General features: G+C 33.7%; 1 protein-coding gene across 5 annotated transcripts in view; it reads left to right on the top strand.

The window, feature by feature from the left end:
* LOC118184781 (homeobox protein Meis1-like) overlaps nt 1-27,008 on the top strand; it is a 279,835-nt gene that overhangs the window by 205,978 nt on the left and 46,849 nt on the right. For all 5 annotated transcript variants that reach the window (XM_085825964.1, XM_085825963.1, XM_085825961.1 and 2 more), the window contains one exon: nt 13,769-13,845. In XM_085825964.1, coding sequence (XP_085682090.1) covers nt 13,769-13,845 — 77 coding nt within the window. The remainder of the gene's footprint in view (nt 1-13,768; nt 13,846-27,008) is intronic.

The raw sequence follows: 27,008 nt of genomic DNA, 5'->3' as shown, positions 1-27,008 counted from the left end.
TTCGAATAAAACCAGAAGAGGCGTGAAATTTATGCGCAAGTTTCAACTCATTGCCGGCAGGGGGCAGCTATCCGAAATGCCTCATCGCTGCCGGTTGAGTATAAATTTCAGCACTGGTGGAGACAGATCAAATCCATGCCAATGACAGAAGGCTGTAAAACAAATAAAAAAAAGGCGAAAAACTCAGCTGTTTGGAAGAGGAGTACGTTCGAAAGAATTAGTATCCGCCTGTTGGGGTTTTTGTAAGTATTTATATGAATCGTTTGGAGATGACACGCGTTTTATGTCATAGAAGTTTTGAATAAGCAACAAGTGTAATTAGGTGGAAAGTATCTGATGTGGACACCACGTGACTTCCTTGTACAGCGTATGAAATTATACCCATTTTTTGCTGCACTTATTAAACTTATAAGGTATTTCTCACGTCTTCTTGGCATGCCTTCGTGGTGTCGTGGTCTGCACGCTGGGCGCGTACCCAGAGGCCCGCGGTTCTATTCCCGGCGAAGGCGTTGATAATTTTTCATCTCTTTTGCTTCCAAAAATTACCTGATGTTTCTACAGTGGCGCCCGAACTAAAAGGATGGTAGATGATGATTCTCCACACCCAGGATTTGGCGATTAAGGCCCCTGAAACCTCAGTCGCTCTTTAAAAGGGGGGAGTATATAAGGTATTTCTCCCGTCTTCTTGGCGTGCCTTTGTGGTGTAGTGGTCTGCACGCTGGGCGCGTATCCAGAGGTCCGAGGTTCGATTCTCGGCGAAGGCGTTGAAAATTTTTCAACTCTACTGCTTTCAAAAAATACTTAATGTCTCTACAAATTAATCTTTTCCTCGAATTTCATTAGAGATATATTTCTCATTCATTCCATTCAGTTTTCACTTCGCAGCAAGGCAAACTACATAAAAACTCAAAGCACTTTCATTTAAAATTGTAAAACACAGAAAAACATAAAAACTCCAAATACAGTTAAGAACAGTTTACAAAAATAAACCAAATTTTACAATAATAATTATTTTCTACGTAAAAAGAAGCAATTAGGCCAGCGAACATTTCGGTGTACAAAATTGAAAGTTAACTTTCGGTCCCACTGGGCATAAAGACTCTGAATTTAGTGCACCAACCAACTTAATTCATTGTTCTACTACTTCTTCCAAATGTAAACAAATGGCGGGCTCCTTAGGCCTAGCGCCACTTTTAAATTGTTTATAATTCTACAACTGTTGCATGCAGATTAACTGAAGGCATTCAAGCCTTAACCCGAACATAAGAACAACACAATTATACCACTTTTAAAGCCAACGATGCACAATTTACCTACGTATAGGAACAAAATACGGAACCCACCGAGTCGAGTAACACGGTGAGATTATAGATATATGTTTGGTACCGCCGATTGCAATGAAAAAGGCAGGTGCACAACTGCATGTTATAGCAGTCCCATATAGAAAATTTCAACGTTCTACGGCTACTCGTTTAAGTTATGCAAGATACATACTATGTTTTCCACTCTTAAACCATATAAAATTCAGTTCGACAAGATCATAAAATATTTACAAACGGAGCATCTTTAGAATTTCCGATACACTGTTCCGCGCACTAGAGATAAAAAGATTTTTTCCCCCCTCTTAGAGTGTTGTCATTGCTTGCTTTCAAATCGTTGAGTCTATTAATAAAAAATTCGTTAAAATTTTAGAAAATATAAAATAGATAATAAATCAAATTGGAAATTCGGGCTTCCAGGTGCCCATGTTCGGGTGGAGGACTATTTCATTCAGAACTAGATGACTCTAGGTATCGTATTGTTTTCACAGTAACATGCATACATACATGCAGATTCTTCATTATTTACTTTCTTTAAATACAATACAGGGGAATAATATTTGGTGGAAAAATGAGCAGTGCTCTGGCCGGGACTCGAAACTGGACCTCTTGATTACGCGCCGAGTGTGCTAACTGTTACACCACGAAGGCGTGCTAGAAGAAAGGATAACATACCAGCTTGTTTGGTTAGGTGGGGTGGGCTGGGCCCGCTTTTGTTACCCCCTTTTGAAGGGCGACTGGGTATTTGGGGACCCGATCTTGATGGTGAAGAATAATCATTTACCACCTTTTAGTTCGGGCGCCATCGTAGAGTGTCATTAGTTATCTTAAATCAGGAGTACATGAAAAATCAGCGATGCCCTGGTTGATTCGAACGTGGACCTCTCGAATAAGCGCCGAGTGTGCTAACGGTTACTCCACTAAGGCATGCTTGGAAGGAGAAAATACCTTATGGAACTAAAATGGATAATTAACATCTCTCTGCGGCTTCTCAGAACACGCTGGAAAACTCAACAGAAGTTGCCGCTACGTGGCGCTACAAAAAGCATACGTCGGCGTCATCTCTTGGCGAGTTTGGAATACAAAATATTACACAGTTTTTCATAGGTGGCGTCTCTGGCGTCGACACCATATGTACAATGTGCATTAGTTGTATGCAGGGCTCTTATATACGAGGACACAGGAAATTGGAGATTAGTAAAAATAAAATATTACGAAAAATTTCTTTCATTCAATAATTGAACCTAAATATAATAATTAAGAAGCTTATAAAAATTTAAATCGGAACAAAAGCAGAGGGAAAGGAAATAATAGTTAAGAAACTTCCATGGTTGCTCATTTGCTTCGTATTTTAAATCTTCCTTTCCTCGATGCCGTCAAAAGAGTGGGATGGGGAAGAGGGGGCCTGGATCTGATTTATGAACAAGCTTGAATAGCTGGCCTCTGCGGGCGGTCCTCCCTATTATTAATTATTTCGAACCTGCCACGGACACTGGCCTACCCGGAAAAGGGGGGCTGAGAAAAGTGCAGTCTGGGGCTCGCTTTGAAATGCCTTCCGCACCTGTTAAATTATTTTTGAAAAAAATGGTGAACGCTCAGGGACTTTCCCGTATTAAGGGGGGTGGAAGGATGGTCTTTTAAAGTAAATGCTGTTCGACCATTCTGTGGCGGGGGAATGGGATGATAGTTTTGTATATATATATATAACATGGGTATATTTTTCCAATAAATTGTACTTCATCTCCGAAATCTTTATTTAAAACATTTGGTAAGGTGATTTTATGAGTTTTTCCGTGTATAACATCGTACTTATCTTTTCTTAAAAATATGGATTATAAAATATGAAAGTTTGTTCTTTAGCACCAAAGATATTGCGTATTTCCTACTTTTTACTTTCTTGTACGAAGTTGTAAGGTATATTTTAATTCTATAACAGTTATTTTAATTTTAGAAACACTTTCCTATCACTTCTTGTTTCCATTTACAATTCTTTACCAGAATGAGTTTTTAGACTCGCGTTGAATGCAAATGAGTTAGAAGAAGTATTTAAGGAAGGTTCATAGTTTAATTTAAGGGCCAACTACGTTAGATAATTGTGTATTCCAAACTGGCAGATTAACTTTGGGTCAGTTCCCACTTGCCCATTTTGAAAAATATCGGAGGAATACATATGTAGTATAACTCATTCCAAAAAGCCATTGAGACACGTGTATTTCATAGAATCATAGATAGACAATAGCTGTATATTAGAAAATTTTATTATATGTTTACTTTATAGTTATTATATATGTTTATTTTATAGTTATTATTAGTCCAAAGGGGCTTTGTCCCTGAAGAACTGTGGTTTTCATTTTGCAATTTTCCGTTGGTTCACTATAAATGTCCGTTTCACTTTGCCACCCAATGTTAGAGTCCTGTATGATATTGGAAGAAATTAAATAATGAAGAATCTGCATAAATGTATGTCTGTTTCTCGCATTGTGATAAAACAACGGTACATAGAGCCATCGAATTTTGAATGACGTCATCCTACTGCGAATACGGGCATGTGGAAGATCAAATTTGGAATTTGTTTTACAATCGATTTCCTATTTTGTAAAACTTTGGCTCAATTTAAAACTATTTTGCGATATTGCTCTTGAACTGAATTTTATGGTTCAAGTGCGAAGAACGTGATATTTAATAAATAAAAGTAACACACAAAATGTTAAAAAAAAAAAAAAAAAAAAAAAAAAAAACCTTTGAAGGTAATTTAAAATCTGAAACATTTCAGATTTTCTTTTTATTTTGTTTATGTTTATTTTATAGTTATTATTTATGTTTATTTTATAGTTATTATATATGTTTATTTTATAGTTATTATTTATGTTTATTTTATAGTTATTATGTGTTTATTTCAACGGATTAATTTATCACCATAATGACGATAAATTAATCTGTTGAAATAAACATATAACAACTATAAAATAAACATAAATTAACATATAATAAAATTTTACTTTTAAACGTAAGTCAGGAAGACATATAATATTAAAAATGGCAGAAATAGTTTTAAGTTTCAATAAATGCAATAACTCTTCGATTGTGACTACGAAAATATAAGCTACGATAAAGAACGATATTACCTACAGCCACCAAATTTTGAACATGCAAAGTTCTTCACCTGAATATGCGAAATTCGAAGGTCGAATTTTGAATTCGTTTTTTTATATATTTTATATTTTTTACGGATTTAAGGAATTTTTGATTAATAAATTCAGCTTTTTGATAGCCAACAATGGGAACATTGTTCGAAATAAACAGAAATATTACCTCCAGCGCATCAGACTGTTCCCATTCAGCAACATGTAAGCTATTTTTCTTTGAATGTTTAATCCACAAACTCGGCTATTTACAAGGAGGTTAGAATAGAAGGAGGGAAGGTTCACCTCAAACGGTGAAGCTTGGCGGCCATCTTCCTGTTATCACCGTGACTTGTGCCAGGAAGTCTGTCATTGCAACATTTTTTTCTTTTCTTTTTGAAGCATGTCAGCTTGTATTGCATATGGATGCACAAATAGATTCTCGAAAAAAATTCCGGCCATTATTTTTCACACGTAAGTATTAATTTTTTTTTTTTATGTAGTATGACAACTATGTCAAAAAATATCACAATGTCATGTGGTTTTCTTTCCAGATGTGAAAAAAAGGACTTAAAATAGGTTATTTAATATAACTATAATCAAAATATATTAAATACATTTTAATGTTTCTGTTTATAGCTGGTATCTTCGTTCCTTAAGATACAATGCTATATGGTAGGATTTAAATTGTATAATTTGAACGTTTTAGTTAATTCGTTTTATAACTTTCATGAAAAGTAAGAAATCAATTGTTACTATTTTTATTAATTGTAAATGTGTTAAATAAAGCAATGCTTTTCTTTATATATTAATTATTATTCATTAAGTTAAGATAAACTGTTCTGTTGTTAAAAATTTTTTGCATAAACTTACAAATTTCTGAGCAGTATAGTGATAAAATTAAGTAAAATATTTACACAATTGAACATGTGGAAAGATGTATCCAAAAACTATATAGGTGTATTTCTGTAATTCAAGTTAATTAAAGGCAGTTTCTTTGAGATTAATAAATATGAAATGCGCATAAACTGAAATCAATGAATTCACGTAAATCTGTTTTATTTTATTAAGATTTATTTTCTAACCTAAGCAAATCCGTGAAATATGCAGAAACATCATTTTTTAAAAGCTTTAATGTTATGCGCATGCATTTAGATTTCGAACTATTTCTTAATAATTTGCTGTACATAGTAAATTATGGATATCATCTTTATTACTTTAAAACAAAAATTCAACAATAGCGAGGGATTTCATTATAAATTTAACATATTTTTACTGGAAAATAAATGCACGGAACAGCTTAGAGACACACGTACATGTCACTGCCGTAATGCAATGTTTTGAAGTCACAAACATGGACGCCGCTTGTTCGGCGGAGTTTCATTTCCCGATAGTGGAGGAAACTGCGAACCCTCCCTCCTTCTATTCTAACCTCCTTGGCTATTTAAAGCAGTGTGCTGCCACTGCCCGAAATAAAAAAATACTTTTATCTTCAAGGCGCCATTGTGTTGCCATTCAGTAAAGCTTAAGATATTTAATTTCAAAATTTAATATCTCTGTTATTGATTAGCAAGCCAAGCGATTTAAAAGCAATAAACGCAATTTTAAAAAACATTTTTTCTACTTTTTAACTTGAGTGATTTAAATAAATATACACTAAAATCGTGAAATGTTTAATTAGAAATATTAAATATTTTTATGAAATAGCTGACGTCATTAAAACCATTATATATATTATATTCTTTATTTATTTATAATAACTATTTCAGGCGGCTTTTTTCTCATATAAAATATCAAGAAACTAAACTTTAAAAAATAAATAAGTAAGTATGAAAAAGACGTAAAGCTCTCATGTAACTTTAAGAAACATATCATATGGCTTCGACACTCTCAAAACATTCTTTTTCAAATAAAAATAACTCTCAGCGTGGTGTGCTATCAAATGGTGAAGTGCGCAGAATGGTATAGATGGGTGTCATTATCTATCAAATAACTGGAAAATGGCTCCCACGGTGCCATTCGAATAAGATGGTGTCAGTTTGCTCAAGGCTTGAAGTAGTATCTTCTAGCTATTATCCTCGGAATCTAACCTTTGAAAGCGAGAATTCTGTAGACAGTACTTCGATTAAAGCGATATTTTAGGGTTACCGGAAATATCAGAAGAAGAATCTTTGGATTGTGCTTTTTTCATTTCTTTGCAAAAACTGATGCCTATTTATGGTTCTAGTCTTGGAGGATATGTACTGATTCAAACTGAATGCATTTCGTTTAAAAAACAGTAAAATGTCGATGTAATAAAGAGTCTGAAGGGTCTGCTATTTAAAATACCTGATGTGTACACCACATGACTTCCTTGTACGGAATATTAAATTATACGCATTCTTTTCTGCATTTCATTTAAACTTATTTTCTCGAATTTCATTAGAGATAGATTTCTCATTCAATTAATTCAGTTCTCACTTCGCGGCAAGGCAAAAATATAGTAAAACACGGAACAAAAAAATAGTAATTTTAATTGAAAAAAAGCTAAAACAATTTTTACAATTAAAATTGGAGTTTCTACGCAGAAACAAGCAATTCGGCGAACAGTCAGGAACGCAGATTTTTCGGTGCACAAACCTGACGTTACGTTTGGTCCTACTCGGCAAAAAGACACTGAAGGTGCAGAGATTGCAACCCAAAAGGGAGGTGCACAACTATATGTCCAATATACAAAATTTCATCGTTCTGAGGCTACTCGTTTTTCAGCCATGCGAGATACATATTTACGTACGTATATAACAAAAACTGTATATAACAAAAAGAAATTAAAATTAAATTGGAGTTAGTAATAAATAATAAATGTAATAGCAGACTTTATTATCAGACTGATTAACATTAATGAGGAGGATGGATTTTTTTTTTTTTTTTTTTTTTTTTTTTGTTGTCGTTATTAACAAGTTTTATAATGTTGGGAGAGTAGGTATACAGTTGTTCAAGTACATTCAAATACAGTTGTCCAAGTATTCATCAGTGAGTCTGTTTCTGTACTTATTAAATTCCTACCGTTAGCTCGCACTCTTCCGATAAACTTGTTCAAATTTTCAATCATTAATAAAATACTTTTTTTATCATCCATTCAAGTTCAAATACATTTTTTTAAACTTGGAGTGGATAACAATTGATGTTAATACAATTTTTTCACATATTATTTTATTTAAATTGTTAAAATTTTTCTTTGACCTAAGTAGCAATTGACTTTAAAACAATTTTTTATTTAATTAATTATTAATTAATATATAATCTTTAATAAAATACTTTTTATTCACCCGCTCAAGTTCGAAAACATTTTTTTTACTTGTAGTGGATAACACTGGATGTTCATTTTTTTTCACATATTAAATTTATTCTTTGTTGACCTAACTGGGACTTCACTGGGAAAAATTATATTACTTGTTTCGACTATTACCATCGAAAATCAAGATGCATCCGCATCCGCACAGAGGTCGCCGAAATATCAAGCCCGGCTCGAGGACAAACAAGGCCGAGAATGCACATGTCTTTAGAAAATGCCGGACGTAGTGAAGTGGAGGTCTAAGTTGGGTAAAAAGGAGGGGTGACCAGGAGTCAAAATCCAAAAGGTAAAATCGGAGGAGGATACCAAACGAGACGGAGCAGCGAGGAACAACTGAGAGGCATTCCAGCGCTATGCGATGAGACAGAGACAAAATCATGACAAGTTAAGCACACAAGTCAAGATGAACAGACGAGGTTAGCTCTTGGGAGGATGACCTCCCACGTGACGCGCCTCGACAAATGACGTTGCTACTTATGTTTGTTGACATCCCAGCTTGAGCGGCTTTCCTATTTTTCATCTCCAAACCACTTAATTGTTATAGTATTTCTCTTTTTAGCGAAGCGCTATGCGCTTGTGTTAAACTTACGACACGCTATAGCATATTACCATGATAACCGGTAAAAGCATGGAGGTAGGAAGTAAGATGGAGTGGCCCTCACCGGTTTTCCCCATACCCTGCTCTGAAGCACTGGCGATCCCTACCTGCTGACCAAAACATTGGGTCATTTACCATTAAGTTCAATGGGTTTTGACACGATCGGATGTAAATATTTTTTTTCGGACTTTGCATTTTTCACAGATCTTCTTTGTCATATGAACAACTTGAATGTCAAGATGCAAAGGAAAAATCAATTTATCGACGATATCTGGGCCCATCTCAAAGCTTTAAAACTAAAACTTAATCTGTTTGCTGGGCGGCTAGCTAAGAACGACTTGTCTCATTTCCCGAGCTTAAATTCAATACCCTCAGTAAATGAAGAGAAGCTTAAGAATTATGAAGGTGGCTTGAAAAAACTGCATTTTGAGTTCGAACGCTGATTTCAGGATTTCAGTGCCATTCAAACAGAATTGGATATTTTTACCATGCCTTTCAACGTAAATTGTGAAGCAGTGACGTCAGATTTGCAGCTTGAATTAACTGATTTGCAATCTAACAATCATCTCAAGCAGTTGTTTCTAAATATGCAAAAGTTAGAGTTTTGCAAATCATTACCGAAAGTAAATTTCCCAAATTTAATATCTCACGCTCAGAAAATTAGTGCTAAAATGTTTTCAACTATGAACCTTAGAAAGAATTATTTCAGAAGTAGACTGACCTCGTTTTAGTCTCGTTCCTTAGAATCAGTACATCTCACTTCGAACTTCAGTATAAGGAACTTTTAAAAATGAAATCCAAATTCATTCATCTCATGAACATATTTAAATTGTAATACTTGTATATTGTTTTTAAAATTTTAGAAAAATTTGTCTTGTCCCGCCAAACCTTTTTTTTTTTTTTTTTCCCCGATTTTTGGTCCGCGATCGAAAAGGTTTGCCCATCCCTGGCATGGAGGTAGGAAAGGGGTAGGGGGCTTACTTCCTACCTCCATGATCCCTGGTCTAGAATATCCTTTCTATGTTGTGTTCCTTTCATGGTCGAATTTGGCGACATTCTTGGCGATGTTATTTGCACATTTTACCATCATTGTAAAGAATAGAGGACATTTTAAGAAGATTATTCAGTTTTTCTGATGACAGCGATAGGGGAGCCAAATGCGGTTTCGCCAGGAAGTGTCGTTGGTGGAAGGGGTGGGAAGACGCATCCATCGTTTCAGGATTGCTCGCTGTATTCCCTCGTGCCGCATCTGAGAAGGCCCTTAAAAGCCTCATCGTTCATCTCTCAACAATAGATAGTGGATCCTCTTCTCCCCTCACCACTTTTTTTTCCTTTGGCTTTTGGTTCTCCACCCTCACAATGGAATGAAGAGCATCCAAGTGGGAAGAATGGGAGAATGGAATGAAAAAAAGAGCTTGTTGAGCCCACGTTTTTCATTTTTCATCAGTTCTGTGTTTCAGACACAAATTCCTGAAAGCATCTGGTAAATGTTTGGAAACATAAACGCCTTATTTATTTATTCTGGTTCTAATTTATGGCTGTGGTTTCTTTGCATTGTGATATGAAACGCTGGATTCTTCTTATACAAATTGGCAATGGCTGAAAATGATGGGCGATACAGATATCGAATTGCTTTTCATTATTCTGCTGGGCTGATTAGGGAAATTGTGCATCTGACTCAGGCTTTCGCGTTTTCAGAAAATGTTTTGTCGGGTAATGGGCAATTTCATTCCACACTTTCTTTATATGTATGGCTGTTAATTTTCTTTTTGCATTTTGCGTGGATTCACTTTCTGCGTTGATTCACTTTTCAAACTGTTGCCACCAAATATTACAGCCCTATATTATATTTAAAGAAATTAAATATAATACCAAATTTGAAATTTGTTTTATTATCGATTTCATATTTTGTAAAACTTAAGGAATTTTTGATTAACAAACTCAAATATTTCAAAGGGAACAGCGGCAACACTGTACAGAAAAAACATTTTTATCTGTGTATCGGAAATTCTAAAGATAGGCTCATTTAAAAATTACTTTGCGATATTGTTGTTAAACTGAATTTTATGGTTTAAGTGAACATGATATGAAGAACATGATATTTAATATAAAAAAAAAAAGGTAACACACAAAATGTTAAAAAAACGCTTCTTTGGACGTAATTTAAAATCTGAAAACTTTCAAAAAAATTTTTTTTTTCTTTCTTTTTTTCGTGTTTGTGTACAGTGTTGCCATTGCTCAATTTGAAATCGTTGAGTTTGTTAATCAAACATTCCTTAAAGTTTTACAAAATAGGAAATAGATAATGAAACAAATTCCAAGTTTCTGCTTCCAGATACCCATACTCGACTGGAGGACTACGTTATTCCAAATTGGATGTCTATAGGTGCCGTTGTTTTTTTTTTTTTTTTTTTCCACAGTGCGAGAAACATACATACATTCATGCATTTGGTGGCAACAATTTGAAAAGTGAAATGCCGTTTATAATGGGCCAACGCAAAATGCCGAAATGAAATTAATTGCCCTTTTGGAATACCTAGCACCGTTTCTGCGATGTTTTAAATGAAGCTTAAATATCTAATAAAATAGAAAGTTTTACATATATTTACATTTGAATGGAGAAACATCTCAGTTCTAATAAAGTAATAATAATCATAGCCAGTAAATTAAATTTTGAGTTCACTTTTATACCAGATAGAAATATGATCCATGGAGATTTTTATAATTACATATAAGTACATAATTGACGCAAGCAGAATTAGAGCGGCTTCCAAAAGTGTTCGTACAGTTTAAGAATATGTAGACAAAGCGATGGAGCCCGAGATTAAATTCGAATTAAAGCCCTGTATTTTTTCATATCGTCTGCATGCGATTTTGATTAAAAGCAAACTTTTCTTTTTTCAGTATTGACTTATTTTCTCTTTCTAAATTTAAAAATGTAAGGAGTCTTAGGTACAACACCACACAAAAGCGATCATACACTGAAACATTTTGTTAAAATTCCATATATAAAATTATCGTCTACCACTTTTTTTCTTACTTTTGCATTTTGGTGACGTTTACAAAATCGTTTGGCTTTATTCTTTGTTTGCTTACTTTGTTATAGTTTAATTATTATTTAAAAATGGCTTCTAGTTGTAATGAAAAAACGAATGGCATTCGAAAATTGATACTTTTTCATGATAATGGTGGAAAATTGATCCGAGATACCGCTAAATTAGTAAATTTATCCCATTCTGCGGTACAATATGTGATAAAACGCTTCAAAGAAGAAAATCTGATCGAAATTGGAGTAAGAATATGTCGTCGAACAAAGTTCATTCAACGTGATCAGAGATTAATAGTCAGAAAATTTGTGAAAAATCCACGTTTGAGTGCCATAAAGATTTCTACAGAATTTACTGAAGAATATTCTACTTCAGTTTAACTTGAAATGTAGACGACGAGTACTCAGATCAGCTGTATTACCTACGCGTTCTTTGCTCGAAGAAAATTTTTTGTAAGTGCAAGAAACAGAAAACTTAGTCTTTCCTTTGCAAAATGAACGGTAAAGAAACCCGAAGTATATTGGAACCATGTCATTCGCAGACGAAAGCAAATTTAACATTTTTGATTCCAATGGGCATATAATTTTATAGAGAATAAAAAAATAAGGAACTTAATTCCAAGATCTCGGTTGGAACAGTAAAGCCTGGTGGTGGAGGCTCCTTAATTTTTAATTAATTAAAAAAATTAAATTAATTTGAACAAAGTTAATTTAAGATTATCTTCTCAAAATTTTGGCATTGGAAACAACTTTATTTTTTGACAGGATAACGTTCCTAAGCGAACGGTCCTTAACATTAGCCTTTGGTGTGTCTATAATTATCCAAAAGTTCTGAAAACACTACTTTATTCACTAGATTAAAACCCATTTGGAGAAAATTAGTGATTAAAGTTCAAAGACACAATATTAAAATGGAAATCGAACTAAAAACAGTAATGATGGAAGAATGGAGCATCTGATATTGGATATGATGGAACATCTGGGCATAAATGGTGAACTTTATGCCCAGATGTTTCAAAGCTGTCATAAATGCTGCTGGATATCCTACAAAATACTACAATAGTTACTAATAGTATGTTCAGATTCCTTTAAAGTGTACGAAGGCTTTTGAGAGGTAATTATTCTGTTACATCTTGATTATTGATTCCCCCCCCCCCGAGTCGTAGCTAGGGTTTTCAGCGCCCAGGGACAACTGAAGATTTCGCGCCCCCTACTGCTTGCTAAGGATGGAAAACATTTAATTCTAAAATGTCGTAACATCAGTTTGGCGCCTCTTGGATTCTGCGCCCGGGGACAGATGCCCCCCTTGTCCCCCTCCCCAAAAAAAGTTTTACTATGTTCACTATGTTCATAAAGTAACTAATGTATTTTTGCTAAGAGGAATTTATAAATATTAAAAAATTCTCATTCTCAAATATTAATTTTTACTTCCTTGCACAAAGTAAAGGAAGAATTGTAATCATGAAAAATTCCGAGTATCACATTTCAACGAATCATATCCATTTTGGCGCCATTGAATGCAATTTAATGATATTTTTGCATAACATCTGCACGTAAGGACAGAATGAAGGAGTCTTTTTCCCGAAGGCGAATTATCAAAGTCATTTAAAATGGATTCAGAAGATATCTTTTCGTGGCGTCTGTACGTACGTATTAATATAGGTATCTCGCATAACTCGAAAACGAGTAGCCTCAGAACATTTAAATTTTGTATGTAAGATTGCTATAACATACAGTTGTGCACCTCGCTTTTTAATGGTGCCTTTTTAATAATATCTTATATAACTGAATTAATTGAATGAGAAATCTATCTCTAATGAAATTCGAGAAAATAAGTTTAAATAAAATACGGCAAAAAATGCGTATAATTTAATATTCTGTACAAGGAAGAAATGTGGTGTACAGATCATATTTTTATCAATAGAAAGAGCACTGAAACTCGTAAGTGTATAAACACTTTTGGGAGCAACTGTATCTGTCAACAAATTTAGAATATTTTTCCTCTTTTGGTGGAATTCATTTCACTTCTCTCACATAAAATGATTGTGCTCTATGAATTTTAACTGTCATTTTCATGTTTAAAATGTCCGGTTTAGAGAAAATTACCAATTTTCTGTCAACAAATTTAGAATATTTTTCATCTTTTGGTAGAATTCATTTGACTTCTCTCACATAAAATGATTGTCCTCTATGAATTTTAACTGTCATTTTCATGCTTAAAATGTCCGGTTTAAAGAAAATTACCAATTTTCGTCCATGTGGTAGATTAAAAAATTTTAATTTGTTGACTAGTGCATTTCAAAAATGTCTCTTTTTTTTTTTTTTTTTTTTTTTTTTTTTTTTTTGCAGCATCCTTACCCTTCTGAAGATCAAAAAAAGCAATTAGCTCAAGACACTGGTCTCACAATTTTACAAGTCAACAACTGGTAAGTAGAACTTTGTATTACTAACATTTGTGTGATCAATAACTTTGAATTAAAATATTGAACACCGACCACCACATCTCAATCTGCAGTTCCAAACTGTTTTAATGCATGTCATTAGACTTTTCTCCTCTTTCGGCAGAGTATCTATATTTATTTCTTAACATATTTATAAATACGTTTGCGGTAAGGTTTACCTCATAATTTATTCTCTTTGAAACTCCTGCTGCTGGAGATTATGACAATTCTAAACTTATTAAAGCCATCGTTAGGGAAAAAACATTTAAAAAAATTAATAATAATGGTCTGAAAGGTTTCAGATTTAAAATTTCGTCCAAAGAAACTTTTCTTTAACATTTTGTGTGTACTTTTATTTATTAAATATCATGTTCTTCGCACTTAAACCATAAAATTTAGTTCAACAGCAATATCGCAAAATAATTTTAAATTGAGCCTATCTTTAGAATTTCCGATACATAGTCCCGCGCTGGAGATAAAAATATTTTTTCTGTACAGCGTTGCCATGGTTTGCTTTGAAGATTGAGTTTGTTAATCAAAAATTCATTAAAGTTTTGCAAAATATGAAATCGATAATAAAACAAATTTCAAATTTGGGCTTCCAGATGCCCATATTCGCAGTAGGATTGCGTCATTCAAAATTTGATGGCTCTAGGTACCGTTGTTTTATCACAATGCGAGAAATAGACATACATTTATGCATATTCTTCATTATTTAATTTCTTCAAATATAATACAGGGCGATAATATTGGGTGGCAACAGTTTGAAAAGTGAAACGGACATTCAGAGTGATTCGACGCAAAATCGCATAACGAAAGCAATAGTCAGGGACAAAGCCTCTTTGGATTAAAAAAAAATGTTCTCTTATGCGTACGAAAAGAACATGTTTATTTGTTCTTTACAGAAATTGTATTTGATTCAAAGTGTCTTGGAAATGTTAAAGACTTTGAATTGTTGGAGAATAAATTCATTATAGCTTAGAATTTTGTAATGAAAGAGCATGTCATGCATTTTTTAAACTTTTATGCAAGGGGCAGACAAATAAACAAACAAAATAGTGTTGATGTGAATCGTCTGACAGCAGCATCAGAACAAGTCATTAATTCTCTACTGGCGTGGAGCGTCTGCCGTTGACGACTTTTGCCATCTTGGTACCAGTTTTGAAGGAAAATCCCCATCGGGACGGATTCAAGGGTCTTCTTCCCTACCTCCTAACTTCTTGTGAGACTTTCGATTCGCCGTTTATTTTAAGTGCCTCCCTACCGCGAAGACATGATGCAGTTACAAGCATACGAGGTCTGTCCGGGATTCGAATGTGGGCCCAACGATACGACAGCCAGCGGTGCTAACCATTAATTATATCAATCAAAGGCTAACATCTCGTCAATGTTAACTAAGAACTGACCACCGGTAATCGTAAACCCGTAAGTTAGAGATGACTTATTTTTTTGACGGGCACGTTTTCTTTCAGTTTAATTTTATTTCAATAATCCATCTAAACTTATTGTGCTGCTCCATAACGGTGACCATCGGATTTGCTTGTACGGATAATTGCTGTCCTTCAATTTAATTTTATTTGAATAGCCTATCTAAATTCCCTGTACTGCTCCATACAGATGACCTGTGGATTGACGACTAACGACCAATAAAGTCATCGGTGATCGATTGCCTTGACGGGTAACTGCGTTTTTCGATTGAATTTATTCTAAAAATCCACTAAATTGCTGTATGATGTGAATATGAGCCAGTTTTCCATAAAAGGTCTTCCACGAAGGTACTTCTTGTTAAAATATGTTATGAAAAGAAAAAAGAATAATAATAACGTATTTTTAATAACGTAATTTAGTTTATAGGTTCTGGCAGCATCATAGAGGTAGGAAGTAAGAAGGAGTCGCCCTAAACAAGTTTCTCCGTACCCTGCTCTGAAGCACCGGCGATCCCTACGTGGAGACCAAAACATTGGGTCATTTACCATTGAGTTCTATGGGATTTGACGCGTTCGGGTGTAAATATTTTGTAATTACGTCGCAAATATACATATAAATGTATATATTTTCTTTTTCTACAACACTTCAGAGTCCTAAGTATGTGAAAACAACATATTTTTAAACAACATTTCATTTTGAACGGAATTAAATGCTATACTTTTCACAGGACAGTTTTCTCAGAATGGTTAAATTTGAATGAAATATTTTCACAAGTTTTCGTTAATTACATTAGAAAAAAAATTAAGGTAATTCGATTTTATTCGGTTAAGGTACAAAAATTAAGATCAAAGTTTATTGTATTATTAATATTAAAATTATGCATTATTTCTTTTCTATTTATAGAGCTTCTTCCTAAAATACTTTCTTAAATATGACATGATTTTTTGGCTTCTTTTAAATCGAAAAATGTAAGTCAATTTATAATTAATGCTCTATTCGGTTCATTTTAAATTAGAGAATTATTAGGAAAATAGTATTTGACTTTCTCTGAACATTTCTGAAACGGAATTAAAAAAAATTTTTTTTTTTTTTTTTTTAAGTATTATTTAAAACTTGTAACTGAGTTATTATAAAATGTAAAGGGAATAATTCTTTTAATTATACTTAGCAGATTTTTTTTTTTTTTTTTACCCTTCATTTCAACAATACATATTCCAAAACTCTTTATTACGTTCTTAAGTGCGCATCTCATAGCATTTGCTTTACAATACCTTTTAACAGATTGCTTTCCAATACGAACAATTCTTGCTTAAATAGTTTTATAACTTATTTGTCAACAGGATTTCAATTTATGTTTACAATTCAATATTAAGGTTATTATATATTTAGATAACATTTATAATCATTATAAATTAGATACATTTAATAATTAGATTTCTTCACAGTACTATCACAGTTGTTTATAAGTGAATAAATTCTTCATTTCAAATACATTTATAAATAATTTAATGAATATTTAAGTATTTTGTCAAAGGCAGATACAGGCTTTTTGCAAGCACATGCATAAATACCCATACATATTTCCTATTTATCATTTCCGGCATGTGCAAATCTTTAATTTCTGTGCATTCACTATATTTTTCGTGTAAAGTAATTTACACTAATTTAGCTTACACCCGAAAGTTTTACATAAAAAATATATATGAATATAATTTGAATGAAAATTATAAGTATTATTTTTAATACCCACTCAAAGGTCAGTTTTTCTTCAAAATTCCCCCACGATGGCATCTCTCTCTTTAGGCAGATAGCCCTTGCATGCGTTACTCTATTTAATAAAAACTTAATCTGACCTATGTGCCTAATTACGAATATTTTAACATACATAATTTTATATTTACATTTAGCCATCAAGTTTCAAACTTTTCAAATCTTCTAGAAAATAAATTTTGGCAGATCTCTTTTAGCAATTTTCTTAAAATCTATATTTTTGTAGTGCAACAGCTTAGAATTTTATAAAACAAATTCATAATCAAAATCGCTGTTGTTAGTTATCGAAAAATAACCAAGATGTGATTTTTGCGTAAATGTCAGTAAACTATACAAATTGCTATTATCCATCACACTATGAATGTTTCTTTCATGCGAGAGTGTCCCTTTTTCGATTTCTATGGAACTGTCGTGTGTCAAAATACTATCAGAATTTTGTCAAGCGAGCTTCTGAATGTAAACAAAAAACACCCCGTCTGGTGACCCAAGCTTCAAAGCAGTGCTTCACTTCTAGCGCGGAATGGCCCCTCCTCCCTTTCCTACCTCCATGGGCAGCATAGTGTTTTTTTTTGGGGGGGGGGGCATTCAGAGTTAGTTCGCTTGCTTGCACTTTGCGATGCTGTAAAGTTCCAACGATTTAGTTTTATATTAGTAATTCCAATTAAACTTCGTATTTTTGCTGTGGTGTTTGTTTTCTGCTTTAGTTTCAGAAAGTTTTTTTTCTTCTTGCCTGATAAATGAGAGCTTTACAGTATATAAACAAACTAACCTCACGTACATAATTGTAGAATTAAGTTACTGAGTTGTTGCAAGGTTCACATTCAAGAACTGAGAGTTATGTTTCGTTTCTAAAATGAAGGTTAATTGTGAGGGGGAGGGATCTGAAAGCTTTCAAATTTTATATTACGCCCCAAAGGACTCTTTTATTTATTTATTTATTTATTTATTATTATTATTATTATTTTTATAATGTGTGTGTGTTTTACCTCTATTTGTTAAATATCATGTTCTTCACGCTTAAACCATAAAATTCAATTCAACAGCAGTATCCCAAAATAATTTTAAAGTCGGCATATCTTTAGAATTTCCGATACATAGTCTCATGCGCCGGAGATATTCCCCCCCCCGTACAGTGTTGCCATTGCTCGCTTTGAAATCGTTGAGTTTCTTAATAAAAAAATTCGTTTAATTTTTGCAAAATATGAAATTCATAATAAAACAAATTCCAAATTTGGACTTCCGGATTCCCATATTCGGTGGAGGATTGCGTTATTCAAAATTGGATGGCTCAAGGTACCGTTGTTTTATCACAGTGCGAGAAACATACATACATTTATGCAGATTCTCCATTATTTTATTTCTTTAAATATAATACAGGATGATAATATTGGGTGGCAACAGTTTAAAGTGATTCGCCGTTTATATTGAATCAACGTAAAATGCCAAAATGAAATTAATAGCCCTTCGGGCTAACAACCAAAAATTAAACGGCTCCATCACATAATTTGTCTGTTTACTGTTGTTTCTATGTTTATAAAAGCTAAACTGTATTTAAGGAATATAATAAATATATTTTAAGAATGAATTAAGAAATCTGATTGATCAGTTACGCAATTAGTTGACGTGTAGACGAAGAAATAAAAATTAATCAATTTTTAAGCCATTTTATTGCAGAGGAAATTCTTTGCGAACCTTAAAATGTGTTGCCAATCTTAGAAATAAAAATGAATATATTCTTATGTGGCTCAGCACCATTAGCAACTAAAAGTCCGAAGGTACATGAAAAATTATTTCCTGAAGTAAGTAGAAGTAGTTATTTGGTGTTATCTGCGAAAAGTAGGCGGGATTCCAAACTGTCAATCATTGACAACTAGGAGTTCCTCTTGCGCTTCAGTATCGCCGCAGATATCCGGACGAGAAAGAACGCGTCGGAATGGGCGGAAAGGGTTGAGGTTGTTGGTGTAACGGACCAACGTTTGGCACGATATCGACACTTTGGCGAAATTTATAGCCTGCCTGTGTATTTGAATTTCGATAACCCGTAATAGAAACCGCGGAAGAAAAAATTCTAAGTGTAATAGAATTTGAATTTTCAGAATTAACTAATCCGTTCGAATGTTTGGAAAATGCGCGTAGTAGATTTGTATACTTTATTTTATGAATTTTATTTGTCTATTGTTCGGTTTGTCAATTTTATTTAAAAAAGGATGATAAAGTTTTTAAAAATATAAAGTATTTCTATTTCCGTAAAACATACAAAGCGAATTTTTCCTGGACATACTAAATAATAAAATTATTTTTTATTTGCCTATTAATGTTTTGGCAATGCTATTTTTTTGTTTCACATTTTGTAAAACAAATTTTGGATTAACAAACTCTTATGATTTGAGAGCGAGCAGTAGCAACACTATTCGAAATAAAGCATTTTTATCTCCATCGCGCGAGACTGTTGCCACTGGAAAAAATGAGTGCGAAAATTAATCTTTTCGGAGTTTTAAATTATCTCGGCTGATTAAAGCCCTGCGAAGATGGGAACAATCAAAATGGCTTCCCACGAATGTTTGGAATCGGGAATAATGTATTTAATGTTTGGCAATGCTATTTTTATTTCAATATAAAACTAGAAATATTTTATTAATAAAATCTACGATTTGAACGCCAGCAATGGCAACACTTCTCGAAATAAAGCAGATTTTTATCTCTAGCGTGCGAGACTGTTGCCACTCGGAAAAATGAGGGCGAAAGTTAACGTTTTCAAAGTTTTTAATTATTATCTTCACTAATTAAAGTCGTACGAAGATGAGAATGGGCAAAATGGCTTCCTACGAACTTTTAGAATCCGAGGTACCTCTCTCAAAATTCATCTCCCGCCGTTCCGAAGTAGATAATGCCACAAACAAACAAACAGAAGACGCGAATAGATTTTAATAGTATGATGCTGATGTTAAATTTCTTACGGATTATTAAAATCATCTGAAAGGTATGAGAATTAAACTAAATGACTTTAAGGAGGAAATAACTATTATTATTATTAGAATTTCTTTTTATCAAAATGGCCGACCGTGTTGTAAATACTCGAAATAGAAAGAGAAAGTAAAACGAGTTTTTCAAAATTATCGATTTTCGAAAAACATTTGCGATTTTCTGTCCAAATTAAAGAGTAAAATAATTTTTATTTATGCAACAGCAGCTCTTTCCCTAAAATTAAATACGTCATCTTATTCTTATTTTTATTGTGGACGGTTTGGTTTACGTGAAAAATTTTAATTCTTAAAAATGTGTACTATACTTTATCTTTTTGTTATTTATGCACATGAAACGTTAAAATTACGTAAATATTTTGTAGAGTCATTAGACTTTTTTTTGAAGCAGAAGTACATGAAAAAATGAGGAATGCCTTCTCCGAGATTCGAACCTAGACCTCTCGAGTATGCGCCGTTACACCACGAAGGCATGCTGGAAAGAGGGAGAAAATAAAGCCCTTATAACTTTACGATATGTTTTATGTTATTTGGCTCATAAAGAACAAATTTGGGTAATTAAGAAATTTGTAGGTATGGAAACATGGATAGCTGTATTTTTACTGTAATTAGAAATTTTAGTTAAGAGTTACAGCAAATTGTGGATAAAAGGCATCTAGAATTTTACATGGATATGCGCAGAACTTAAGAAAGACATACTATTGCGCTTATTAACGGCGAAAATTGAGCAAATACCCAAGAAATTTAAAAATATGATTAAATTATTCCGCGTTTTTATAATAATTAGAGAATATAGCGTTTAAAGCATTTATAACTTATTGAAGTTGTGGTGAAGATGTTACAAAAGAAGTTATCGAATGGTTATATATCATGTGTCCCAAATAAAAGTAAATCCTCCCCCGAAACAAAAGCTGGAAAGCATGCTAATTTTATTGCATTGATACCATTTTTAATAGTGCCACAATGTAGTGTATTGTGGCACCAGTATATATGTGGTGCCACAATACACTACATTGTGGCACCACATATATACTGCGGGGTGGGGGGAGGGACAGTTCTATATCTCTCATTCTGGTGGGCCAATTGACGAAATTCAACCTGCGTTTTTCATGTCTCAAAAGCGCGGCTGAGGATATATATTAGATTTATGTATAGCATTGTTCTAATACAGGTATTTGGACACAAAATCGAATTTTTTCTGAAATAATATACCACTTTTTTCCCATATTTCGGTTCTATGACTCAGATTATGCCTAGATATTAAATTTTGTAAAATTTGGTGCGAAATTTACGGAGAAATTCAAAAATTTATCTTGGCGTATTATTTCAGTTTTCGGCAAGAATAATTCGCTTGGCGAAATTCTTAATTTATAGTAACCTACTTACTTTTATTCATGCCTGTGAATAAAGAAAGGTGTTTGTCATCGGCGATCTTAAGGTTGAAGGTTACCTCGATATCAACCCATTAATCACTATAATAGCGCAGTGAAATAAATCTGGAAAATTTTTTTAAAAATTAAAATCGAGCGTACTCCGTAAAGTTGTTGGCCAGCTGCGGCTTATAGGTTCACCCACACTTGTCATCAGTCCACTGACCATTCTTACGTTATGCATGATATTAAAGTTAAATGAAGTAAAAGTTAAAGGATTTAAAAATCTATATATCAAAAATGAAGGATCAGAGGATATAGAATGTTTTAACACTTTGTGACTACGAATCAATTTTTCTTTGAGTCCAAAGGGGCAATTTGCGTGGATTCGCTTTCAAACTGTTGCCACCAAATATTACAGTCCCGTGTTATATTTAAAGAACCCGTGTAATAATGAAGAACCTGCATAAATGTATGGATGTTTCTCGCATTGTGATAAAATAACGGAACCTAGAGCCATCGAATTTTGAATGGTCGGGGTTACAAGTCAAAGGGTTAAAGGCTATACGTCATTGTTGACCAAACCGTCATTGTCGTACATCATTTGGTAACCCAAATGATTACCAGGTTACCAGTGTGCGAAGTGCAATAAATTTAAATAGCTATTTAAATTTAGATTGAAGCACATGTGGCCAGCCAAAGCTGTTGGTTGCTAGTGTTGGGCGGTTACTTGGGTTTGTTACACTCTATAACAACTAACGACCGATAATACGTAAGTCCGATCGGCAGTCGATTACTTTGACGGTGTTCTTCGATTGAATTTATTTTAAAAGTTTAGTAAATCGCTGTATGATGTGAATCCGGGCCAGTTTTTCGTAGAAAGTGCTCCTAGTTAAAATGTTATTTAAAAAAAAAAAATAAATAATAATAATAATAATAATAATAATAATAATAATAATAAAATAATAATAAAAAAATCAGGTTTTACATTACCCCCAAAGGACGTTTTTTTAACGCCCCTTTGGCGTTACCTTTATTCATTAAATATCATGTTCTTCGCACTTAAATTATAAAATTTAATTCAGCAACAATATAGCAAAATAATTTTAAAATGAGCCTTTCTTTAGAATTTCCGATACAGTCTCGTGCACTGGATATATATATAAAATAAATAAATAAATACGTACAGTGTTGCCATTGCTCGCTTTGAAATCGTTTAGTTTTTTAATCAAAAATTCGTTAAAGTTTTACAAAATTGAAATAGATAATAAATTTGGAATTCAAAATTAGGGCTTCCGTGTGCCCTAATTTTGAATTCCAAATTTGTAAAAAATTTGTAAAAATAAAAACTATGTTATTCAAAATTCAGTGGCTCTAGGTACCGTTGTTTTTTTACAGTGCGAGAAACATACATACTTTCATGCAGATTCTTCATTATTTAGTTTCTTTAAATATAATGCAGGGCTCTAATATTGGGTGGCAACAATTTAAAAAGTGATTCGCGGTTTATAGTGAATCAACGCAAAATGCCAAAACGATATTAACAGCTCTTCTGGGCAAATTGCCCCCTTTAGGCTTTTAAAAAAAAAAAAAAAAAAAAAAAAAAAAAAACCTTAATATTTACATTTTTATGTCGCTTTCTAGAGTGGCATTAATGTACATGAAAGCTCGAAATTCAGTCCGGTTGCGTGGAAAGTGCGCGAATCGTTGCCAAGTTCGGCAACCCCCTTGTACACTTCCGTAATCCGGCAAACTTCGGAGTCGGGGCTTTTCGTGTGACAGCGACTATCAATCGCGATTTGCGTGGGGCTTAAGTCCCGAGGGAAAGTCCCAGAGTGCAAAATCAATGGCCGGGCCCCTGCAATTACAGATTACAGGCATCGGCTCCAAATTATGAAAAATAACCCTCTGCGGCCCCCCTTTTTCCCGAGCGTGCCGTTAACTTAGCTTAACGTTGGCGTGGGTCGCGCATTAACCTAAGTGATTTCTGGCGTTGCCCCGGTTACGGTCGCCCCTTGCAGTGACAGGTAATACGTCGTCTAGTTCGTGCCTTTTTGTCTAGGTCTCTTATTTTTGTCTAGCGATCTTATTTCTTTCTCGGTTTCTCGGGCTTAAGGGGATATGCTTTTTCAAGCCAGAGTGTATCATTTTTCAAAGTGGTCTTACGTGCTTTAAAGCCGGGCCCAAAAGTTTCCAAAGCGATGAAAAGGATGTCTGAACTTTGGTAATGTACTTTTATTTTATACTGGTAATTATAAGGACCTTCGCACCTAGGAGATGTGAGTATTTTTGATTTTGTTTCATTGGAATGAATGCCTTGTTTGTGGTACATCAATATGTGCTTAATTTCGCCTTGCAAATGACTGTAGGTCAGCGTTCTTATCGTACGCGCTGTGTGTCGCAGTGTTCGAGTAACTGCGAATGGATATTTTTTTTTAAATGAAGCATTTTTTTTCTATGACTTGTAATGGCAATACAAATTTGTTTCGAATTTGTTAGCAATTCTTAAGTCAGTCTGTAGGAATCCCGTTTATCTATATATAATACAGAAGAAAGTTTTTGTGTTTGTTTGTTCGCTAATAACTCAGTCACTGCTATAGTAATCGTCAACTATAGTTTCTGATAGAAATAGAAGAAACTATAGTTTCTAATAGAAAATTTCTAATAGAAATAGTAGAAATTATAGTCGTCAACTGCTATAGTTTCTACAGTTCTTTTCTGTGTCCTGAAAACGGTCGACGTCCACTTGTTTCCAAAAACAAGTGGCTGAAATCAGAGATATTAATTAAAAACTTGGAAAAACAACAATTTCATCCTCATTTTTCCGAGTGGCAACAGTCTCGCAAGCTGGAGATGAAAATCTGTTTTATTTCGACAGTTGTTGCCATTGCTCGCTTTCAAATCCTTCAGTTTGTTAATAAAAAAGTTCTAAGTTTTACAATGAAATAAAAATAGTATTGCCAATTATTAAATACATTATTCCCGATTCCTAAAATTCGTGGCAAGCCATTTCGACTGTTTCTATCTTCGTACGACTTTAATCTCCCGAGATATTAATAAAAAATTCTAAAGCATTAATTTTCACACTCATTTTCACGACTGGAAGCAGTGTCGTGTGTTGGAGATTAAAATGCTTTATTTCGAAAAGTGTTGCTACGGCTCGCTTTCATTTAATCTATTGAAAGTGAATATAGGTGAAATATTGGATGGAACTTTGAGCGTTTACGACCATTTGATTAGAAAGACGAAAACCATTCAAAACTGCGTACCATTGTTGCTGATAATGAGAGAGAATTAGTTTGTTTTTCAATGGAAATTTTTTATCTGGCCTCCATATCACATGATACTGAAAATTTTATATGACTGTGATTCGTATTTTTTGCATCGCTATTAGAGAAATCTCTCTGTTGTTAGATACATTACTCTCAATGTAGCTTAACTGGCATCGGGTACTTCCGCTAGTATTATTAAAAAAAAAAAAAAAAAGGTGCAAACTGCAATGATTTATATTCGCTGTTACCCACGTTCTCGTGTGGTTTGTGTTTCCTATATGACCCAAGCTCTTATGTGGTGTGTTTTGCTTTGTTTTATTATTTATTTCATATTTTGTAACACTGTAACGAATTTTTAGATAACAAACTCAAGGATTTCAAAGCGAGCGACGGCAACGTTGTACAGGGAAAAAAAAAAAAAAAAAAAAAAAAAAAACTTTTTATCTCCAGCGCGCGAGACTGTGTATCGGAAATTCTAAAGCTAGGCTTAGTTTAAAATTATTTTGCGATACTGCTCTTCAACTGAATAATATGGTTTAAGTGAGAAGTGAATGATATTGAATAAATAAAAGTAACACATAAAATGTTAAAAAAAACGCCCTCTTTGGACGTAATTTAAAATCTGAAACCTTTCAGATTTTCTTTTCTTTTATGATACAGCTGTTGAATTGATTTTTATGGTTTAAGAACATGACATTTAATAATAATAATAATAATAATAATAAAACTAACATACAAAACGTTAAAAAATGTCCCTTTGGGCATAATATAAAATCTGAAAGCTTTCAGATTGTTTTTTTTTTCTTTCTTGTCTCTCTTCTTGTTTTTTTTTGGGGGGGGTATGCATGTGTATGATGGTGTGTTTATGTGTGTGTACAGTTTCATGATTTTTATACCTTGAGTTCTAAATAAGTTTGAATAAACGAACATTCGTGCATCATCAAAATCGAATTCAATGCGAAAAAGGCATATTTTCCCCAAAGGTAGTTTGCTAAATGAGAATTTATGGCCCGTGAATTATGAAATATAAAACTTTCCTTATATTTATAGCTAGAGAAAATAAGTCATTGCTGTTATAAAAACTGGCCAGATGCGTCTCATTCATGCTGGCCGGGACGCAATAAATTTGGATACTATCAATCAATTAAAAAAAAACGCTGTTAAAAAAAAGTCATAATAAATACGGATGTCTATCAATTTCAAAGAACTTTAAGTGTTACGAGATAGTCTGAATGCTAATCGAAAACATGCTATTCTAATGAACTTCCTCCTATTCCTTTTAACCAAACATTTCCTTAATCATGCACGCTTGATTTGCTGAGTCTTACCAAATACGCAACCACAATTTGATCATTTTATTTGCGTCATCAGCTCCAGAGGTCTTAAGAGCATTTTCCCAGCAGGAATCGTCTTGATGGGTGCAGCTCTAAGATAACATCATTTATCTTAATATAAGCGCTTAGGCTGCTCCCAGCGTGGTATCGGAGCAGGAAAAGCTTGGTGTTCTTTTTCGTTCCAAATGTGCCTGACCTGCCGCCAGAAATGAAGACTAATTGTTCCCAAGCTTAGGCAGGAGTTCTCTGTACATTGGATTATATAGATTTATGCACGAGTTTTCGAAAGAAGTCTTTTTCTTTTCTGGTTCCACGTTGGATGTGGTTCTTGGAAGCTTACCAAAACTGCCGGTCTCGACTGTAATTTTGTGTTAGTTTTAATTCCTGCACAGTTGTTTTACATTCCTTTATAGTGTTTGTAGACGATGTACAAAATCCTTTTGTAAATAATCATTTTAATCGTAGCGAATATCTCACATTCTTGGCAAAAGTTGCGAATGATATCTGAAATAGGTTTTGAACTTGGCAACTGAAATTCATTTGAAATATCGTTTGAATATTGTTCCAGGTTTTACTGTCCAATAGTATGTGGTAATTCAGAAAGAATCCTACAGAAAAGAAAACGTTTGTGACTACTCCTTCAACGACATTATTTCACAAATGCAGATGTGACCAGAAACTGCAGCTTTCTGTTTTTCATTTGGCGGCATCTGAGGGAGGGAAGCTTATTGCGCATTAGAATACCCAGAAGCTTCATCAATAAGTTATGTTCAAAGGATTTCCGAATCAGTTTGGTTCAAAAAGCATGTCCTGGTGTAACGTTGGCTACAAAATCGGAACTTCAATTCTCATTAATTAGCCCACCAGCGACCGAGCGGTAAAGACGCTGAACACTGGTAGTTCGGTCCCGCGAACGGGCTGGCTGCATGGGCGTTTTTGTGGTTCTCCCCATGTGTAACGTGTATAAGAGCCAGTTTCCCTTAGAAAGTCCTT

This window comes from Stegodyphus dumicola, chromosome 10, assembly GCF_044657685.1.
Source record: "Stegodyphus dumicola isolate Sdum_Otavi_A_Nest chromosome 10, ASM4465768v1".
In the NCBI taxonomy this organism is placed as follows: domain Eukaryota; kingdom Metazoa; phylum Arthropoda; class Arachnida; order Araneae; family Eresidae; genus Stegodyphus; species Stegodyphus dumicola.
This window is presented reverse-complemented; position numbering and strand designations above follow the sequence as displayed.